This window comes from Typopeltis vanoorti, chromosome 2 (assembly GCF_054136105.1).
Source record: "Typopeltis vanoorti isolate ZY-2024b chromosome 2, IOZ_Tvanoo_1.0, whole genome shotgun sequence".
Lineage (NCBI taxonomy): Eukaryota > Metazoa > Arthropoda > Arachnida > Uropygi > Thelyphonidae > Typopeltis > Typopeltis vanoorti.
In genome coordinates this window covers 173,397,926-173,418,797 of record NC_143550.1, presented here as the reverse complement: position 1 = coordinate 173,418,797, position 20,872 = coordinate 173,397,926, and the positions used below count along the sequence as shown (strand labels likewise).

Here is a 20,872-nt window from a genome sequence, read left to right as displayed (position 1 = left end):
GGTACTTTATTTATGTGAATCCACCTACGGAAGCTGTAAGCCTTAAGTACATTAATACTATGAACTGGCTAAGATAATCCAGAAAGCCTGCGTTGAAGGCAAACATGGAACTTTTTTCAAGCAACTTCAGGCCGACAGTAAGCAGTGAAATTGACTTAGAGCTGGCGATAAACGTTTTCTATCACCTAAAGACATCTATCAAAAGTGAGATTCGAAAGGATTGGTGGGTGAAGAGGGAATACGCTATCTACCCGCGCCAAAAAAAAAAAAAAAAAAAAAAGAAGAAAAAAGTGGTAGAGTATTTTTTATCCCTGTATTTTATAATTGTTATATATATATATATATCCCAATAACATTCAAGAATCGCGAAACGTCGGAAAGCTTACTGTTGCAATCGTAAATAAATGAGCCTTGTCGAAATCAATCGTCCATTTGCAGCATATGACCTGAAAGCCTCAAATATTTGATTATCCTTATCGTTACTAGATTTATATCTCCTGAAATTTCTTTTTTTGAGTAAATGTTTACAGCAAAACCTGTATTCACAGGACAAAAACGAGTCGCAGGATATTTTTTAGAAGCAAAAAAGGAAAGAGGATGACGAGTTCATTAAATCCCGTCAACATTCCAGACTAGACTGACGCCATATTTTTGTAGCTGTGGGGTACTTTGTCTCCCGGGAAATCTGGCGTAGCTCTCACTTAGTTAGCGAAGTGAACTGTAATTACCAGTCATTACATGGACAATTACATTGGGCCATATAGATAATTGATTGATAGCATCGCTACTTCCTCTAAAATCTGCTCGGCCACACCTCATACATTTAACTGTAACCTTGATTCTACTCTTTTTCCCTATCTCGGGTGGCACACATCGTTCGACAGCCTTTGGGTGCGTCTTAGTTCCGCTCTAGAGAGCGTCACAGGTGAGCTAAGCTAAATGAAGGCTACTGGTTGATACACGCGATCTCTCTTTCTTGCCCCATGGTGTCAAGGGTCATAAAATTAGCTATCAAAATATGTGCTTTCCGGAGAAGCAGGAAAACAAGAATTTCGCCTTTAAAAAAAAAGTTGTGGAATTTTGATGGAAATGTGCCTACCGAGATGGATATAAAAGTGTGGAATTTATGGGGTAGATGACTATAAAGAATTAAATAACTGTTCGAACGTGTTGCAAATTATAGTAGACAAATATTATCACACTTTAATGGCATTAATAACATTATAAAATGTTATTAATGTTCTTAAAATAAAAGCAGCATCATTTTAATAAACAGAATAACATTAGTAAAAACGTTATATAAATACAAATAACATCTTTAAAGTCTTTTACAACAATTACGCCAATTATAAAGGGCTACTCAAAATAAGCTTAATAATCTCAATAAGAAATAGCATTAATTTAAACAAAAGTCCTTACCTTATCTAAATTCGTTTTTTTACGTTTTAATGCTTATTAAGTATTGCGACGTTCACTGCTTATTGTAAACAACTAGCAGACGACTAGCGTGTAATTTCATCTCCAAAATAAATTAAAGATGTTATTGGTATTTATATAACGTTTGCTGTTGGAATGTGCGTGAAGTAAAAAGAATTCATAGATTTATTGAGCAATCTTGCATTTTTGTGTATAGGTTTTTAATCTGTTTTCTACAGAGGGAGGTAATTCATAAAATATTCATTGAAGGAATAGCAATTAAAATAAATAAAGTAACTATACAATAAGTCTTTTGAATAAGTTTGAATTCTAATACTCCGAATTTCTCCGATTGGACAAATCGTAATGCGCAGGTAAGTTATCATCAGGTACTTCTGATTTTGTTTAGACTCACCATTTCACGCAGTACGAAATTCTACTCTGCTAATTTAAGGAGACATTTGTTAATTTTGGTTTACGCAGACTTAATATTCTCTCGTCTTAATTTGGTACTCTATCATATGACTGTTCGAATGCCATCCGCGAGAAATGTGTATAAACGTATTTCAGTTGACGGTGAATTAGACGGTTCAGATACAAGACATTGGTCGCATAATTTTAGTTACCTTGGCCGTTCCAATCCAATCAGTCCAACCCAACTCAGTCTTTACTTGACTGAGTTGGGTTGGACTGAATAGAAAGTTATAAAAATGATGTCATTCTGTGCTTTGTTAAAAAAATCTTTATTGGTTAAAACATTATTATCCTACCAGGTGTAATTATGGACATTGAAAGCGATTTACGTTTAGAAGCCTTCAAAATAACATTTCAAAACTTGTGTTTGTCATCGGGAACAAAAGTGAATTGGATGGACATCGCTGAACTATTATATTTGTTTCTTTTACTGTTACTACACTAGGGAGGAGTGCAATTACTCAAAATTCTGAAATACCCCTATTAGAAAATCAAAAGGTGTTGGAGATTTTTTTTTTTAAATTATATATGGTCTGTACTAAAAGCGATTGCCGATAACGCCGAAGTTTTGATATGAATTTTCAGTGAATGTCACTTACATTTACATTCGATTTTTTTACCTTTTATTCCTCAGAGGGGAGTAAGGGGAAGAGCCCATAGTCCTAACTTTTTGATGAGAGCTGGGCAGCCATGCTTCATTCTTTAGCCTTCGCTGATAGAGAGTACAATGGTTATCTCGTGGGCCTAAACGCTACCACTTATATTATTGTCTGAAATAGTCTACTGTCGATTTTTTATATGCGGAGTTAAAATCAGTTCGCTAAAAGTAAAACTCTGCTCGTTCGTGCCAAAAATCGACTGTCTTGGGAACCAGCCAAAGAAAGGCTTGGAAGAAGTTCGATTATAGTTGGAGAGGGACTGGAATTGAACCTATAACGGTCTTTCTTCAAGCTGCCTAGCACTCTAAAAGCAAATCCTGTTTCTAAGGGTTACAAAGGCACCAATATTCATAAATGGTAAAGAAATTTCCCGGTACCAACGTAACTTGAATTTAACTCGACTGCTTGACACAGCATGAATAATAATAATAATAATAATAATAATAATAATAATAATAATAATAATAATAATTTGTTGTTGTGAATAATATGTTTTGGCTGCGTTTTGATGGTGTGAATAAAAAAATCCCATCACCGACAACAACAATCCGTCCGATCTTTAAATCTATATCGAAAGTCTATAAAATAAATACTTTGATTTTTTTATTGATTATATTACCAGAATACTCGAATTCCATTTTATTTCCCCCCAAACCGAATAATAATAATAATAATAATAATAATAATAATAATAATAATAATAATAATAATAATAATAATAATAATAATAATTATTATTATTATTATTATTATTATTATTATTATTATTATTATTATTATTATTATTATTATTATTATTATTATTATTATTATGTCGAAACGAAGAAATTTCAGAAATTTAAGCTCCATTCTGGCATGCTGATGTGTTGATATTTCGGCAATGAGGAATGCATCTTAAAATAGTGGGTACAGATAGTTTCGTATCCTTATACGTGTGTTGTGTTATGATCCATCGAGTCGTTTTCGACTCCTGGCGACTCCACGAACATACACTCTCCATTCCGATCTGTCCCTGACCATGTCTTTCAGAACCTCCAAGCGCACTCCAGTTGCTTCTTTAACTCCACCCACCCATCTAATTCTTGGTCTTCTTCTTCTCCTGCTTCCATCAACTTTAGCAAGCATCATCATCTTCTCAAGACTGTCATTTGCTCGCATAATATGTCCGAAGTATGACAGTTTTTGCTTGATGATCATAGCTTCAAGGGAGAAATCTGGCTTTATTTTGTCTATCACTGATTTATTGGTTTGTTTTGCAGTCCATGGTATTCATAGTAAACGTCTCCAAACCCATAATTCAAATGCATCTATCTTCCTTCTTTCACTCTTCCTCAGGGTCCAACTTTCACATCCATACAGCACCACAGGGAACACCATTGCTTTCACGATTCTGATTTTTGTTGAGAGGCTAATATATTTATCTTTAAAGAACTTGCTTATACGTACACCACTGATATTGTTATTATTAAAGGAGCATCTCTATGGAGTCAGAAGACTCATCGATTGAGACCCAAACTCTCCACACAATATCTGTCATACCTCTTCTTGAACTCATTGACAAACGAAGCACTCACAACTGAGTCTGGCAACGCATTCCACTCATTCACCACCTTCCAAGCAAAAAATCTAGTTCTCACACCCTTGCTAATCACGCTCTTACCCAGCTTCCAGGGTGACCTCTTGTCCTTCCATCACTATCCCACTGCTAAATTATTTCCCCCCCCCCTCATCAGTCTTATAAAAACCTTTTAGTAACTTAAATGTGTCTTTCATATCCCATCATTTCCGCCTATCAACCAACCTCTGCAATCTACAAACTCTTAATCTATCAATATAGGGAGCATTCCTTACTCCAGTGCTTCCAAACTTATGGATGTAAAGGCCCCTTTGGAAAAATTAAAATATTTCACGGCCCCCATCGAAAAAAAATCGTAACACAGACATATATTATTATAATATTTATTGTATTTATATTCAATACAAAACATACACAGCGAATATTGCAAAAATCAAATGCAAATATTACATTTTTAGCATCTTACATACACATTTGACATGGCACGTTATCTTATATTTTTTATATAGATAGATATATTGTTATTGTACATTTGCAGTACAAGCACATGAAACGTAAAACGATTAGTAATAAACAAAATAAGAATTAAAAACATAAAAGAAGTTTAATAACAATTTAATGTGATGGATGTGTTTCAATACTGCTACACAAAAAGTCAATATCAGGTGAAATATTTAGTCTTAAAACATTTTAAATTTGTTTTCATTATTTCACGGTCCCCCTCAACAAAACTAACGACCCCCAAGGGGGTCGCGGTCCACAGTTTGAGAAGCGCTGCCTTACTCCACTGACCAACTTGGTCATTCTCCTCTGAATCTTTTCTACCACTTCCTCATCTTCAAGGAATCCAGGCGACCACATCTGAGCACAGTAATGTATATGTGGAAGTATCAACGCCTTATAAAGAGGAATAATAACTTCTTTATCTCTACATGCTGGTGTGTTCTTCAATAACCGAGTAATCCTGTGAGCTATCTTGGACACCTTTTCAATATGCTCTCTATTATTATTATTATTATTATTATTATTTAGTGCGCTTGTGGCGTGACAGTGAGCAAAGGAGTGTTAAGAAATTTGGCACAGGCATTGAAGTCAGTAAGTGAACTGTCAGATTAAGAGTTTCTGTTGTAAGATATAAGGGTTTCTATAATACTGTAAATTATTTTTAATTACTTTTTTTTAATCTGAAGTTCCATTCAAAATATGTTTGTATTAAGTAAAATCTTTCGAACAAAACCTCGGGAATATGAAAAACGATATATTTTTCAAGCCAGCTGTTATTTTTTTATTCGTAGATGTGCTCCTTCATAATTTTTTCATTGTTTTTTCACAATTTGACCAACACTTTTTTAAATAATATATATTTTTATTTATTTCTCTACTTCTTCAGGTTGTCGAGAGACGGCGTTTGTGTATGCTATTACAAGCGCCGGAGTAGCCCACGCAGTTGCTCGCGCGTGTAGCGAAGGAAACATTCAGTCTTGCACGTGTGATTACCGACAACGAGGCGCTAGTGGTCCAGAATGGGAATGGGGAGGTTGCAGCGACAACATTGATTTCGGTTACAAGTTTACCCGGATGTTCGTAGATTCAGCCGAAAGAGGAAGAGATCTTCGCTACGTCATGAATCTCCACAACAACGAGGCCGGAAGAGTTGTGAGTATGCTCTTGTTATCAAGTCGTTCTCTTTCTCCCCTCCCTTCTTTCTCTTCAAGATCGTCCATGATTGGATATATATATATATTGCCCAGTCAATATATATTCAATGTCTTTAAACGAAAACATAGTATGACGTTAATGTTTTGATGTTAAAGATCGTGAATTTGTACAGATCATAGTAGGACAAATCAGAATCGACACTTTGGCCCCCCCCCCCATCCCTCGTGTTTTCTTCAATTACCTTTGTGCACTGCAAATTAAAAATTAGAACGATATGTATCTTGAAACTTAGCTTGTTCTATATAATTAATTGCATTTTATACATTCTTAAGATTCCTTAAAGCATTCTTAGTTAATTTTTAAATCTTTCGATTCATTTTAGATTTTCTTCAGAAGCCATTAATTACGAGGGTAGTCTGAAAAGTTCTCGGCCTAACAATGAAAAAATAATTTTGAAATTTATAATTTCAAAATTATTTTTATTTTTCAACATAATCTCCCTTAAGACTAATACATTTATTCCACCGATGCTTATCCCTGTAGTGGTTCTCGATAAGATCTGCGAAATACCTCTCTACAGCTGCAATCACCTCTTGATTCGAAGAAAAATGCTGACCAGCGAGGAAGAGTTTTAGTTTTGGGAAGAGAAAGATGTCAGAGGGAGCCAAGTCTGCGGGAAGAGGGTGGATGTTCCAACAATTTATAGTGTAGGTCTCTAAATTTTCCCATTGCCAAAACACCTTTGTGGGCAGGTGCATTGTTCTGATGAAAAATGATTTTTTTCTTCTGCAAACCGGATCTTTTCTGAATAATTTTTTCATCTAGTCTGGTTAAAAGATCGGAATAATATTCCCCAGTTATTGTTTTGCCCTTTTCAAGATAATTAATAAAGAAAATGCCTTTAGCATCCCAAAACACCGATGCCATGACTTTGTCTCTTTGGTACTGAACAACTGGCTTCTGTACACCATTTTGACTGCTGTTTGGATTCTGGTGTGTACTGGTGAATCCAAGTCTCATCCATAGATAAATCGACACAAAATCAGTTTCATTCTTGTTAAAACGTTCCAAGCACTGTTCAGAGATTTTCATGCGAGTGTATTTTTGATCTGCTGTCAGAAAGCGCAGCACTCATCTTGCGCAAAGCTTTTTCATTTGTAATTCTTCATGCAAAATCTATCCTACATGTTCTTTTGAAATGCCTATAGTCTCAGCAGTTTCAATCACTTTGACTCTCCAGTTATCCAGTACCATATCGTGCACTTAATCAATGATTTCTGGTATCGTTACACTTTTTGGACGTCCTTCACGTGGATCATCTTCAAGGCTGGTACGGCCACTTTTAAACTCGGTAGCCCATTTCTTAATTGTCGAAAACGAAGGAGAAGAGTGTCCATAAACGTTTCTGAACTTCGAATGAATTTCTTTTGACGTTAAACCTTCTTTTACAAAGAATTTTATAACCGAACGATACTCCATTTTATCCATTTCAAGGGATACACACAACACTTTGGTTTCCGACAGCTGTATAAGACAAACTACTTGATAGAATGACTTGCGATTTCACATGGATGCTTATGACAGATGTACCAACTTAGAAAAAAAAAAATCTTGCCGATACTGTTGCCATCCATGGTCGAGGCCGAGAACTTTTCAGACCACTCTCGTAATATTCAGCAATTTATAACAAATACCTCATTAATATTGAATCGTTAATAGTAAAGTTGTAAAGTGCGTTGTATTGCAATCGGATTTATTCAACATGCAGTAGAATCGAGAAATGTATTTGTGTGTAAAAGATCATTTTGTACTTTTAAGTGATTTTGAAAAGTTCTGAAGTCTAGTGATAGAAAAATCCACACAATATAGAGTCCATAAATGTATAAAATGTTTGGAATGCAGCACAATTTCTTGTGCTGTATTCCAAAATGTCACTCCCCCCCCGCCGCCAAGAAAAAAACAAACAAACTCGGCGCTAGTTAATGCGAACAATAAAAGAATAAATAATGAACGGTTTAAACATTATATGAACGATTTGAAAAAAAAATTATATGATAAATAATCTCATATTTGAATAAAAACAAAAGAAAAGAAAAAGAAAGCGAAGTGAGAGAAGGCTGTAGCATTTTCTGTCAGGTCTATTGGTGCAAAAAAAAAAAAAAAGATACTCCATAAAACACTGTGTGTGTGTGTGTGTGTGTGTGTGTGTGCGCGCGTGCGTGTGTGTGCGTGCGTGCGTGCGTGCTTGTTAGAGAGAGAGAGAGAGAGAGAGAGAGAGAGAGAGAGAGAGAGAGAGAGAGAGAGAGAGAAGGTCATTTTAATAGGCAAGCATCAGATTTGGTTATTACTGGGGAGGGGAGTTGTTTCTTTGCTGGCCTCGTTGGCCGAGTGGTCAGCTTATCCGCTCTTCAGTCACCAGGCTGTGTGTTCGAATCCCACTATGAGTAGGTTGTTTGTGATTGTATATGATATACTTCCTTACCCAGAGGTAAGGAAGCAAAAAGCTTTAGTACTAGAGACGCCCTCACGCCGCATTGTTGAGTGTATGGCTGTATTGTAGCTAACGCCTCTCATGTGGTATATTAAATTATAAACGGTATCCATGTGTATTGCGAGTGACTGAACCAGACTTCCCATTATAACATTCCTTGTTTTATTAACTCTCACGACTTGTTTTCTGCAATTTCGATAGATGAATCAATGTAAATAATTATAATAACATGTTTACTTTATTCTAATTAAGAGATACTGAATAGAACATAGAACAATTCACATTATATAATGTTTCTTATATATTTATTTATTTATTCTTGCTCTAATTTATTGAGGGTGAACTAATGCTCATTTCCTCCACCGCCTCTATGTGCCAGCCTCTGTTTTTTGCTTGGTTATTGAGTTAGTTGATCTTTGGAATGTCCATCTAGTGTTTCTCGTCCGGAAACTAGGGGTTTTAACTCCATATCGAAAAATTGACAGTAGAATTCCCACTATTAAAGATGCCATTGTGTCTAACACGCTCCCTTAATTACTTACATCTGCACTTGATATGCGGTCCCTTAATTTTGATCGATTCTTAACATATTTTGCTTACATTTAACCCTAGCTAGGGCTCCTAAGCAAGGGCCATTTCACAGTAGTGGTGGTGTGAGGCATAAGCACAGTTGCATATCAGCTTGTACAGCATTATTTATGCTAATATATTTCATTTAATCACTTAATTCGCAGTTAAATTACATTGAATATTAAGTTTCTAGCAGTCCGTGGTGTGGGACAGGTATAATTAGTAGTTCGAGATGGTAATGAATTCTTATTACGCAATCTCTGTTGGTCTGACAAAGCTCTGGAACCAAAGGTACCGGGAAAATCGTTGATATACGTGTACAAGTGTTACCGTTTAGGACCACCAGATGACAGCAATTGTCTGTCATATGTTTTCTCTCCTGAAACACTTTGATTCATTCATAGCTTGGGTCTGCTATCGGTGAAGACTTGAAGAAGGGAAGACTGGCTACTCACCTGTTTGGTCAATAAAAGGGGTAGGAGTTTTATGTATTTATTTTGTTCAGAATTATTATGACTCTGAAAGCATTGAAAATCAGACAAGCTCTTATATCTCTAAACAACGGACAGTCATAACTACGCTCATCTATATCGAAAATAGTGAGAGTGGAATCTGTCTTACTTAGGCTAAACTTCAAATCAATGGAACAATAAGCGAGAAAAAGGCTAGTTATTTAGAATTAGCAGTCCGCACGGTTAGCCTAGTGGCTATGCGCTTCGCAACCATATGCCTGGCGAAGGAGTGTCCTAGGTTCGATTCCCGATGATGATGCGAGGAGCTTAAGGATCTTCCTCAGCCATAGCCAAGTTAGCCGGTCTTGGACGTGGACAGCAGGGTTTTTTCCACCAGTTTATCTGGGGTTTTTCATCCGCAAGCAGGCAAACTGGTCCAATGAACACACACTGATTACAGTCAGCAATACTGACCCAGCCATAGGTCTGATTCGTCAGCTATGCCAGTTCTGGAGCCAGGATAAAATGTGTGTGTGTGGGGGGGTTAGATGGTGCCGTACCTCCCCGTAAAAGGGGACTCACGGCTGTGTATCATCATGCAATTAGTAGTAGCAATGAAGCAAAGAAATGATACCAGTGTATTTATTGGCGTTTTGCTTCCTTTGCAGGAAACTTTCCCACTTCCCTAGAAATCCGACGAATGGAAAAAACATCAACTCATTGCGTGTGCTATCTCTGAAACTTTCATATATGAATTTGACAAGGAGGTTGACGCATCTCCAATAGATTCAGGCCACACCACTTTCCAGGCGTATCGGTAAATGAAGATGCTCCGCAACAGTATTGTAATAGATAAAACCCAGCTACTGGCATGTTCGTACACTGAGGTGATATTCAAGATTTGGCAATTTTAGGCGTCCTAAGAAACCAGCAATTTTCATTTCAGTTTCTATTCCGCGCCAGGTGGGCAAATATCACGAAGAGTTTCTGCACTGGGTAATGTTAAAAAGCAAAGAATTCGAACAAAATGTTACAGAATAAAGAAAAAAATGTTTAAATCCCTCTAAGAAAATTATTATAAGTCAGTATCTCATCTCCAATTTTCTGTAGCAACATTATCCTTATCTTCGGAACATTTTTCGTTTCTTTTAAATGCGTTTACAAATAATTATCGCAACATCGTAGCTTATTAGTACATATTTTAGAAAAATTTATTGCTTCCCGTATTTAGAATTTTCAAATATTGGGGATTATAATACAAAAAAAAAAAAAAATAAAAAATAAAAAAAGCGCATATAGCGGTGTTCTAATTAGCTTTCTCATTTTATATCGCGTGCTGTTGGGATTCATGAGTTTAAGTAGAATGAAAATTGTTAGTGAAGTCACATTTTCAGCAGCAAAACCAACATTTTATTTTATTAGTATTAAACACTTTAACGCAAATGACTTATTTTCGTGTAAATGTTTAAAACTGATGAAACAGTGATTTTTCTCTTATTTTGTTGTGTGAAAACTATGTCATTTTTATGTAATTTATATGCTTAAAAGTCGCGATTAATGACACGAGTCATGCACTAATAGTTTCGGGATTAAGTTTCGGATCCCTGCTGAATGTTATCTGAAATAAAAAAAAATAATTAACTAGGTGGGAAGAATAAAAGTCGGAAATGCACTACAAGTAACGCATACTGTGTTGCACTGTAAATTATGTGATTCAAGTTATTATTCATGTATTTATTATTTGTTATTGTTTATTTTGAAAACACTCGAATAAGTTAAACAAAAATTCCAACGAACATCAATAGGATTTCCTTGTTGCTTTTTATTAGCTCGAATAAGCGTGCGAATATAGCTACAATCAGAAATTCGAAGGGATCAACTTCATAATCAATCGTCATGGTTTTACTTTTCTAAAGTTTTTTTTTTTTTCAGTCTCACTGACAAAACGACGTTGAACTTGTTATGACATTTTTTTAATGGTGGATAGGCTTTCGGTTAGAAAGATGAATCATACCAAGCTATAAAAATTATCTATCCTCGCTCTCACAAACATCTATGCCACAGTGGTATTCGAACCCTCAATCTGACGAGTGAAAGCGAAGGCTTTATTCACTCGGTGCATCAGGATTTTCACAGCAAATTGACAACGTCTTAGAATACTTTCTAATCGCCGAGCTGACCCTGTATACGGAGTTTTATGTGGAAGTCATGTTATGGATACTTTTGTTTTCAATAAGTTGTATTATCAATGATAAAAACTTGCGTTTAAAAGTAATACATTATTGATACTTAAAAGTATTTAAGGTTTAATTGAAGCCTTAAAATTGATTAACATGCTTTCATGACATGATAACATTCTCATAAAACTTATTGTATTATTATTAATATTAAGCATCATGTTAGGCTGTTGCTCTCGAATACTAATGCTGTCCTTTTGTATTTCTTCTTGCAGCACATCGCTACCGAAATGAGAAGGGAGTGCAAATGCCATGGGATGTCGGGAAGCTGCTCCGTAAAAACGTGTTGGATGAGACTGCCATATTTCCGCGATGTCGGTTATAACATGAAGGACCGCTTCGACGGAGCGTCTAAAGTTCTGGTGAGCAATCAAGGCAACTTCCGCAGGGCAAAACGCAAGCAGCGATTCCGACTGAAACCTGCAGATCCGAATCACAAGCCTCCGGGGAAGATGGATCTAGTTTACTTCGAGTCCTCCCCTGACTTTTGCTCCTCCAATGCCAAAGCGGGAGTGTCGGGGACTCGAGGACGTCCGTGCAACCATTCGTCAATAGGAACCGATGGATGCGAAATCATGTGTTGCGGGCGTGGCTATCACACGCAGATCAGGGACGAGGAGGAGCGCTGCAATTGCACTTTCCACTGGTGCTGTCAAGTGGAGTGTAAGGTGTGCAAGAGCCGCAGAATCGTCAACACTTGTCTATGACGTGCACCAACCGTGCAGTGGGTCAATTCCAAGTCGTGACCTTTCGCTAAGGTCACCGAGTCAGTGAGATCGTTCAGCATTCCACTTCCCATCTCGGACGGTGAGACTCCCAGAATATTCTACCTCATTCCACAAATACCGTCCACACGAATGTTCGCTACAGGCGAGAAACTTCTGACTGTACGGGAGGGGGTAGTGAGCGCAAATGTCCCTCTCTATTGACTGGTGATTCGTTTTTATTATGTATATTTGAGGTGTTTAAGCTGCTGGTGATAATTTATTGTGTAATGGACCACTAGTTCCCCTGTATAAACCCCTGGTGTGTATTTATTCTACTGTCTAATAAATTGTCGAGTACTTATTTTAAAGTTCTTATTCCTAATTACAATTTCATAGTTATTGTGATTAGAATTATTCAGTGTAATGCAAAAGAAGATATTCGTCTATTTTTAAAATGCGCAACGTTACAAACAGCTACATGCATTTTAATTTCGTCTTTAAATCCTTAAATGTTGTGCTTTGTTTGAACCTCTTCTGACACGAAACTTCAAATATTATCTTCTTTTTCATGTCGCAAATTAAAAATAGAATCCTAAATACATAAAGTTTTGCCTTAAAATACTTTATTTCAGCAATTTCTATAATTATGGACATTAATGTAATTGGATTCTATTTGTTTTTCGCAGTTTTTTAAAATAATTTTTTAAGATGCGTTAAATTACTATTTTAATGTATCTAATCTGAAATATTTGATTTTTTTTCACGTCAGGAAGCTTTTTTTTTTCTAAAAAAATGTTTCGTGACTTGAAATAATTCTAGATGTACCCACCCTGAGATAGTGGAACACTATCTCAGGGTGGGTATATCTAGAATTATCACAGCCTCCATAGTTCAGTCAGTATAGATGAAGCCCTATGGTTGGGAAGACCTGGGTTCGATTTCCGTCAGTGACGTGATGAACTTTATCTGGTATCTTTCGTCGAAAGATAAGTTAGCCGGTCTCATACGGAGGTAGGGATTTTTACAACCGGAAACTCGAGTTTTTCGTTCCCCAGAACAGGCAAACCGGCCCCATGAACACAGGGATTATAGTCATGAATACATCCCATCCATATACGCCTTCAAGAAAGAGTTCAAAAATATCTACTCTTTCTCAGCACACATCTAAGACAAATTTCCAATGAGTGTGGTGTTGGCTTGGATACTGTTAATGCGATTTTAAAGAGGTTTAGGGAGACATACCTTTTCTCCTGACAGAAAAGGAAAATGTGGACGAAAAAGGAAAATTACACTTGCTCAAGATCGTAAGTACTCACACTTACTCTTTTTTTTTTTGCATAGAGGCTATGCAGAAAAAGAGGCTCCAGCGGGCAAAAGTGTACAAATATTGGACTGTTGAGAAGTGGAAGAAGGTCATATTCTCAGATGAGAGCCATTTTTTTGTCCAAGGAGAGCGAGTACCCTATGTTCGCAAATCAGTGGCTGAGAAGACTTCTCCCTCCTACCTTCAACAAGTTCCTAAATACTCAACTAAAAAGATGTTCTGTTTTTTACAGACAGCAGTCCAGGATGACTTGTGCCTGTTGACAGTATGATGAAAAGTGACCAGTACATAAAAATATTCAAGAAAAGAATGGTCCCGCAGATCCAGAAAGACAAAGAACTTATCTTCCAACAGGATCTCACCCCATGTCACACTTCAAAAAAAAAAAAAAAAAAAACCTGAAAGTTTCTCAATACTTCAGTGGGCAGGTAACTCTCCTGACATTGATTCAATAGAAAATTTGTGGGCCATAGTGAAAAAGAGACTTGGAAAATTCAATTGTGATACAAAAGATAACATAATACAATCCATTATAAAAGTATGGTTTCGAAATGCAGAAATAAGAAAGTCCAACGTAGAATGCCTAAGCGAATTAATCAACTTATTAGGAATAGAGGAGCACATAAATTATTAGGTGAAGTTGAGTTTAATTTTTACACTTATTTTCATGCGTAATTAAAACTTTTCTTTAAAATGTGAGTGTTCGGATAATTTGTTCGCTACTGTACATAATGATTATGTAATAAAGTATAATGAATAAGACACATAGGGAAACGACTTAAAGAAAGGAAGAATTTCACAGTAATTAAGAATCGTCGTTTGATGTTTATGAAATCGTGTTTTTTCATCTAATGCCCACTACAAAATTAATGTTTCGCTTTTGAGAACAAAACCTACAGTTTTCGTAAGATTTCAGATGATATAAAACTGAAGTGTAGCATAACTCTGTCATTGTAAAACATTAATTTCCCCGAACAAACATTCATTTGACCTTTGTTTCCTATAAACCAGCTAAAGTAATTTGCAAATATGCAAATGAAAACATTAAACGCAAAAGTAGTATTTTTTTGCATTTAAATTATAATTTTTGTTACGTTTTCTGACGATGCGTCAGCATAAATAAACAAATCCGCAAAAGGATAGAAAACTTGCAAAAATAGCTACATTTGAAACGCTAAAAATAGGTCTGGTCTCAAGGTTTGCTTTCTTTTAAGCAAAAAATATATTTCATAAAAATAACTTGAAAAAAAAAAAAAACAGATTGACCTTAAACACAATCAAGACTCAAATAGGTGACCTCTAAAAACTATCATTAGCATCCCGCTTCCGGGAAGGATCATTTTAAAACAAAGAAAAATGCCTCCATAAGGATTCAGTTACAAGCAACGTTTGTTTACATTCTAAAGTTACGTCTCTCTCACTCGACTTTCATAACGCTTTCCAACCACAGTTACTGTGACAACAAGCAACACTTGAGCCAAGTGTCTGTTACCTTCCTTGGAGCCTGCCATCCTGTCGACTTCTGTTCCATAACCGGCATTCATATTCCCCAAAAAAAGGACATGTAGTCTCGACAACAATGAGCGTCATACACAAGCATAACAACTCGATTAATAATGCAACCACTGTAATTCCTCCTATCGGCCAAATTGCTATATTAATGTCTATAAAATAGCTGGTACATGTGAAAGTCTACAAGTAATCCAATGACTAAGCTGGATACACTCGTGAAATAAGGTTGTAACTATGAATGCACGTGAGTCGTACTGCCTAATATTTTTGTGTGCATTATTATTAGTGAATTAATATAATTAAGATTGCTAAATTATATTGTAGTTAGTTAAAGAGAATTTAATTGTGAATATCAGAACATCTAGTGGATAAAATACGAAACATTTGGCAGACGAAAATGATTTCTCACTGCAGACAAAAAATCACAGAAATGGATATTACAGTTCTTTGTATAGCACTGACGTTCTTGTATATTTTGGAAACCTGTCATGGATGGTAAGAATAATTTACTTTTTAGTAAATTAAAAAAAAATTAAAAATTATTTAAATATTCTTTAAGTAAAAGCATTGCTTGTACTGAATTTCCTCTGGCAACCGATGACGGATCCTTCACGATTTAAGACAGTTACTGCAGAAAATCAGAATTTTTTATACAAAACGTACACTATTTAAAGTGGTTAATTCAGACTTTTATATACTAATATTTGAAGTTTTTATTTCAGGTAACATAAGGTATTTAAACATTTAAGTGAGCACGGAATGCTATGAGAAATTAATCAGCAGAATATATCGAGACAATTTTCTGTTTTATGTTGTATGATTTGACTAATTCCAATAATCACGTAATCACACACAGGAGTTTGTTTTCATAGATATTTTGCCTTTTATTATATCATTTGTTAACAACTTTTCAAGCAAGTTTTTTTTTTTAATCGATCCAGATATTTTGCGAACTACTTGTGTCATATTTGTGGAATATTGGATATTCAGAAAAAATAAGTATCATCACTATTATCATTTTATCATCACCACACATGATAGTTCAACACGATATTTCATAACTAATTTCCTATAACACTTCAGTTGTTTCGTTCCCCAATTTGATTTTGCATTTCGATAATCTAAAGCGCTCCAGGCTGTCAGTCCCACCCTATGTCTTGGTGGGATTGACAGCCTAGTCTCTTTCCCTCAAATACTCATTTTACTAATTTTTTTTCTCTATTTTTGTTTAAGTGGATATATCATCTTAGATTAGCTTTGATTATGTATATTTTATTATTAATAATAATAACGTTACGTTCTTCTCCGCGTACAGGAAAATCTGCTATCAGAACACACTAAATTTAGACAAAAAAAAATACTGTTGTTGGTGGCGATGGGCGGTAACGGAGTTGTAGTTGTATAGTGGGAGAATTAAGTAGCAGGGGAGCCAGCGCATAGCGGAGTAGAGTCCAAGGACTCCTTGGATGTGTCCGCTAACAATAATAATAATAATAATAATAATAATAATAATAATTATCGGACATTCTTAGTATCAGTTATGCTTACTATCTCTTTCCTTAATAATGTGTGTGTGTGTGGTCTCTGTTGATTATAAATAACAGCATAGATAGCACTTAACCCTGCTTTTCATTTGATTTAATACCAAACCATCTTGGTATAAACCCTTAAAGAGTAAAGGCAAATTTTCGGCTGTTTATCGCTCTATATAACATTCCATTTCCATAAGATTCGACATACAGTTTTCCTGTGGTTCCTTAAATGTTTTTAGAAATCATTAAAACTTAAAACAGTGGTTCAGTAATTTCTTGACAATTAAAATAAAATTCTGGATTTAATTTGGAAATAGGAGTTGTCAAGAGGTAATATCTATTTGAGATTACCTCAACTTATTCTTTACCAATTAAGTTTATTCCTTACCTATTTTTCCTAGCGTTTTCTCAAATTCTCTTCTAAATCATTAATGGAATATACAACATGAAATTTTTTCATAATTATGGTATTCGGTCTAATTCCCCTTGTTAGGTGCATTTCATAAATGCTTAAGCGCCTATTAAATTCATTTTGTCTGACCATTCATACTCAAGAGGACTCGATGTATTTTATTGAAATGTGGTTTTGTAATCTTAAATATGTTAAAAAAATTAAGAAATATGTTGAACTATATTTATTTATTTAGAACAATTTCATGTAACAAGGAATACCATTTTATGTATAAAATGGCATTCCTTATCATCCGAAGTCCCTCGATTTTTTTAATCTGATCATTTGTACAGACATAAGGGGCTGGAGCGTGCGAAATTTAGATATTGTAATTAACATACTCCACACTAGCTGGGAGGGATGTAACAAAATTTAGAATTAAGTATGCACACCAGATGATGCCCATGAGTTTTCATTTGGTTTCATCTGATAAAATTGTTCAAATTGCTGTTAATAATTCTGCTTTGAATGGGCGGATGGAATTTCATAAAAGTTGTTATTCAGGATCTGTATTAAAATATGTCAAATCGTTTCGATTCCGATTTCGATCGGGGATGGAGGTACAAATTTACTGAAGTTCAGTGGTCCTTAAGGATGCCTGAAACCCGACTATGTTGCATATGATTTGTTATTTTTTTTTTTTTTTACAATACATATGTATGTGTGCGTGGACTGTGTAGTTCAGAGAATGGTATCGGGCGGTGAGTCCTGAGACTTCATGGCAGTGTCAAACCAGAATAAGACTAATAGCTGCTATTATGCATCTTTTGGGGGGACTTTAACTTTTAAATACACTGATCCGATTGCTTACCTCTACAGAATTTCTTGAACTGCGCTGTATATAAAGAAGTAAGGAGATTATTGCGAAATTATAAAAAGGTGCTTGTCGCAGTCGCATTCTTGTTGTGTGACTTCATTATACAGAATGAAGTCACTGTTTGCTATACTGTTGTTTGGTACCGATTGAAAATTGAACCTTTAGCTATTTTTGACATCTATACCGAATGTAATTTGTAATGATTTACTAAGTAATCCGATGGAAATAATCTGACAAATGTTGAAGTGATGCTAAACACTACATTTCATTATATTATACCAAACCAAAATGGAATTATTATTAGATTATCAAATCCTTTTCCCAATGAGATATGGGCCAGTTACAACGAAAACACTTTCATTGATCAGTCTTGAATCAAAATAAAAAATTTGTCATAGCTGATTGTCACTCTTCAGCTACCCAACTTCGGCGTAGACAAGATCATGCCCGCGTGAACGAGTCCAACATTACTAAGGCATCCAGAACGCCCTCAAATGTCATCAATACGTTTGCAAGTTAATTCATAACTGCCGCTTGTTAATGGATATTTTGGTATTTCTCTTTTCATGTTCTGCACCCGATGAAGTTTTCAAAGAAACCGAAACTAGTCGTGTGCTCAAATTATAAATAGCATTTCTTCTATTTTGATATCTCTCGGCTTCTAGTCATTAAATTTATTTAATCATGATATACATATGCAGTGAGTTAGTTTTGCATTAGGAATAACGCGTTGGTCCACTTCTCTGTGTAATCACGGCACGCAGGCGCCTAAGAACAGATTTCACAAGGTGTCGAACATCCTCTATGAGTAACTCCACCCATGTCTTCTGCAGCAACTCCGTCAGTTCACGCTCATTCCATGGAGGAGGATGAGCAGTCCTCACACCTCGTTCTAGCATATCCCACACATGTTCAATTGGGTTACATCAGGGGAGTTTGGGGGCCAAGACAATGTGGCAAATTCGTTGTCATGTTCCTCTAACCACTCAGTAGTTGTACGAGCCTGCTGACCAGGTGCGTTGTCCTGTTGAAAGATTGCACTGTGGTCGGGTAGACCTTCTGCAGATATGGATGGAGATAGTCGACTAACAGTCTGCTAAAAAAAAAAAAAAAAAAACTCTCCGCAGGTCATAACACCACCTCCACCAGCCTATTGTACCCCCAACCTTGGAATCAACGTATTGTCTACGCCAAATGCGAACCCGGCCATCAGCATCATGCAGCAGGGAACAGGACTCGTCACTCCAGACGACCTTCTTCCATCTGTCGAGGGTCCATTGCCGACGTTCCATGGACTACGAGGCTTTGTTTGCGATGTGGAATCCCAAACGAAGCAAGGTACGGCAAATGGTGCATGTGGAAATGGGTCGAACTGCCCGCTATTGTACTGGTGAGTGAGCCGTATGACTGTTGCTGAGATACCAGATGCTCAGGTTCAACTGGGATCAACCACTTGTGGCTGACCAATGTGAGTCCTTCTGTTGGATGTCTGTTCATGGTTAATCCAGTCCTGATATATTAATATGATAGCAACCAACAAATGTGGTTAATTCCGAAATACTGGCACTTGCTCTGGGCTTCAACTATCTGCCCCGCGTCAAATTGACTTACGTCTCTACGTTTCCTCATTACTAGCAAATATTTACTAATTACATACAGAAGATAAGTATGCCCATTTATAGCCCCCACGTGATGTTGATATCACATGGTACTTCGTTATCGCTTCGAATATGTAAATCGGTGTGTGTGTGGGGGGGGGGGGTATTCCTAATGAAAAACTAATCCAGTGTGTGTGTGTGTGTGTGTGTGTGTGTGTGTGTATGTCGACAAATTTTTGTAGGAATTCCAATTGATGAATTCATTCAAATTTATTCAGCCAAAGTCGTGGAACAACGTGCATAAGGATATAAAACGAATCTAATGAGGGTTCACGCTTATGCATTTTGTGAATGATACCTAAAATGAATATGAATAAATAAAAGAAATATTCTAACGCCTTTTATTCCCCAAAATTTCTAGGCGTAGTTCCTTTAGTCCTAAACTGATTTTCGGGGTAGTTTTCATCCTTTAGCCTTTCACTGATGGAAAGCTTAAGCTAACAATGAAACAAGATTTTCGAGAGAGAGAATACGAACAACTACTGCCATCTCTGGCCCTAAACTAATATTATTTTATCGTCTGTAATGGTGTCAGTCCAGTGGTGGATTTTTTTTTTTTTTTTTCATTTTTGAAAAGCAGGTAAAAACTCTAATTCAACTAGCATGTAACTCGAGAACTACCTGAAGCAAGCTCTAGAAAAGGTTTCTCTAATCGGTAACTAGACTGGAACCTATAACGGTCTTTTTTTCGAGTAGCCCAGCGCTATTGAAGCAACCACCATTTCCACAAGGACTATCAGTTGACAATTACAAATCATAAATATAATATATACGAACTTCGTTGCATTCCGTTTTTAGTTATTTTTCGAGCGTATATTATTAATAACATCAAGTTTTATTCTATTTAACAAACCATTGTTTAATTATGAATATTTTATTATTTTTAAATAAATGTTTACTTAATTTCTAAACTTGTTTGACAGCTGATTATATGATCCCCTCCCACCCCCACACGCGCCGTCTATTTATTTAATATACTGAGTCACACCTGCAAATCCAAATAGCTTACGATCATCAAATAATGATAATTGTCTGTACTCAACTTTACTTCTCATTCAGTCAGAATATGTTTTCATTTATGATTGGGATCTGTGGCTGCCATTGTTCAAGCACTCCAAATTTCTTTCTCTTTGCTACAATATATATATCATTATGTGGTAAAGTGTTTCTGGCTCTTTGCAGAAATGACAGGTTGTAAGGCTTTCCAAGGATATTGTTAGATCTTGAATAATGGCTCTATCAAGAATAGACCTGCTCCATTCAAGATTTAACAAGAGAACAATATCAAGCAAAAGCACACTTGTAGCCTTGACAAAGCAGACATAATATGTGAAGAC

At 35.9% G+C, this 20,872-nt stretch overlaps 2 protein-coding genes across 2 annotated transcripts in view; both read left to right on the top strand.

The window, feature by feature from the left end:
* The window catches only part of LOC150109675 (protein Wnt-1-like), a 63,413-nt gene extending 51,016 nt beyond the window's left edge, over positions 1–12,397 (top strand). Inside the window, exons 3-4 of the mRNA XM_090402939.1 lie at positions 5,516–5,781; positions 11,750–12,397. Coding sequence (XP_090259065.1) covers positions 5,516–5,781; positions 11,750–12,241 — 758 coding nt within the window. The 3' untranslated portion in view covers positions 12,242–12,397. The remainder of the gene's footprint in view (positions 1–5,515; positions 5,782–11,749) is intronic.
* A 2,907-nt stretch (positions 12,398–15,304) lies between these two features.
* Positions 15,305–20,872, top strand: part of LOC150109674 (protein Wnt-6-like) — a 47,341-nt gene continuing 41,773 nt past the window's right edge. Inside the window, exon 1 of the mRNA XM_090402927.1 lies at positions 15,305–15,572. Coding sequence (XP_090259053.1) covers positions 15,475–15,572 — 98 coding nt within the window. The 5' untranslated portion in view covers positions 15,305–15,474. The remainder of the gene's footprint in view (positions 15,573–20,872) is intronic.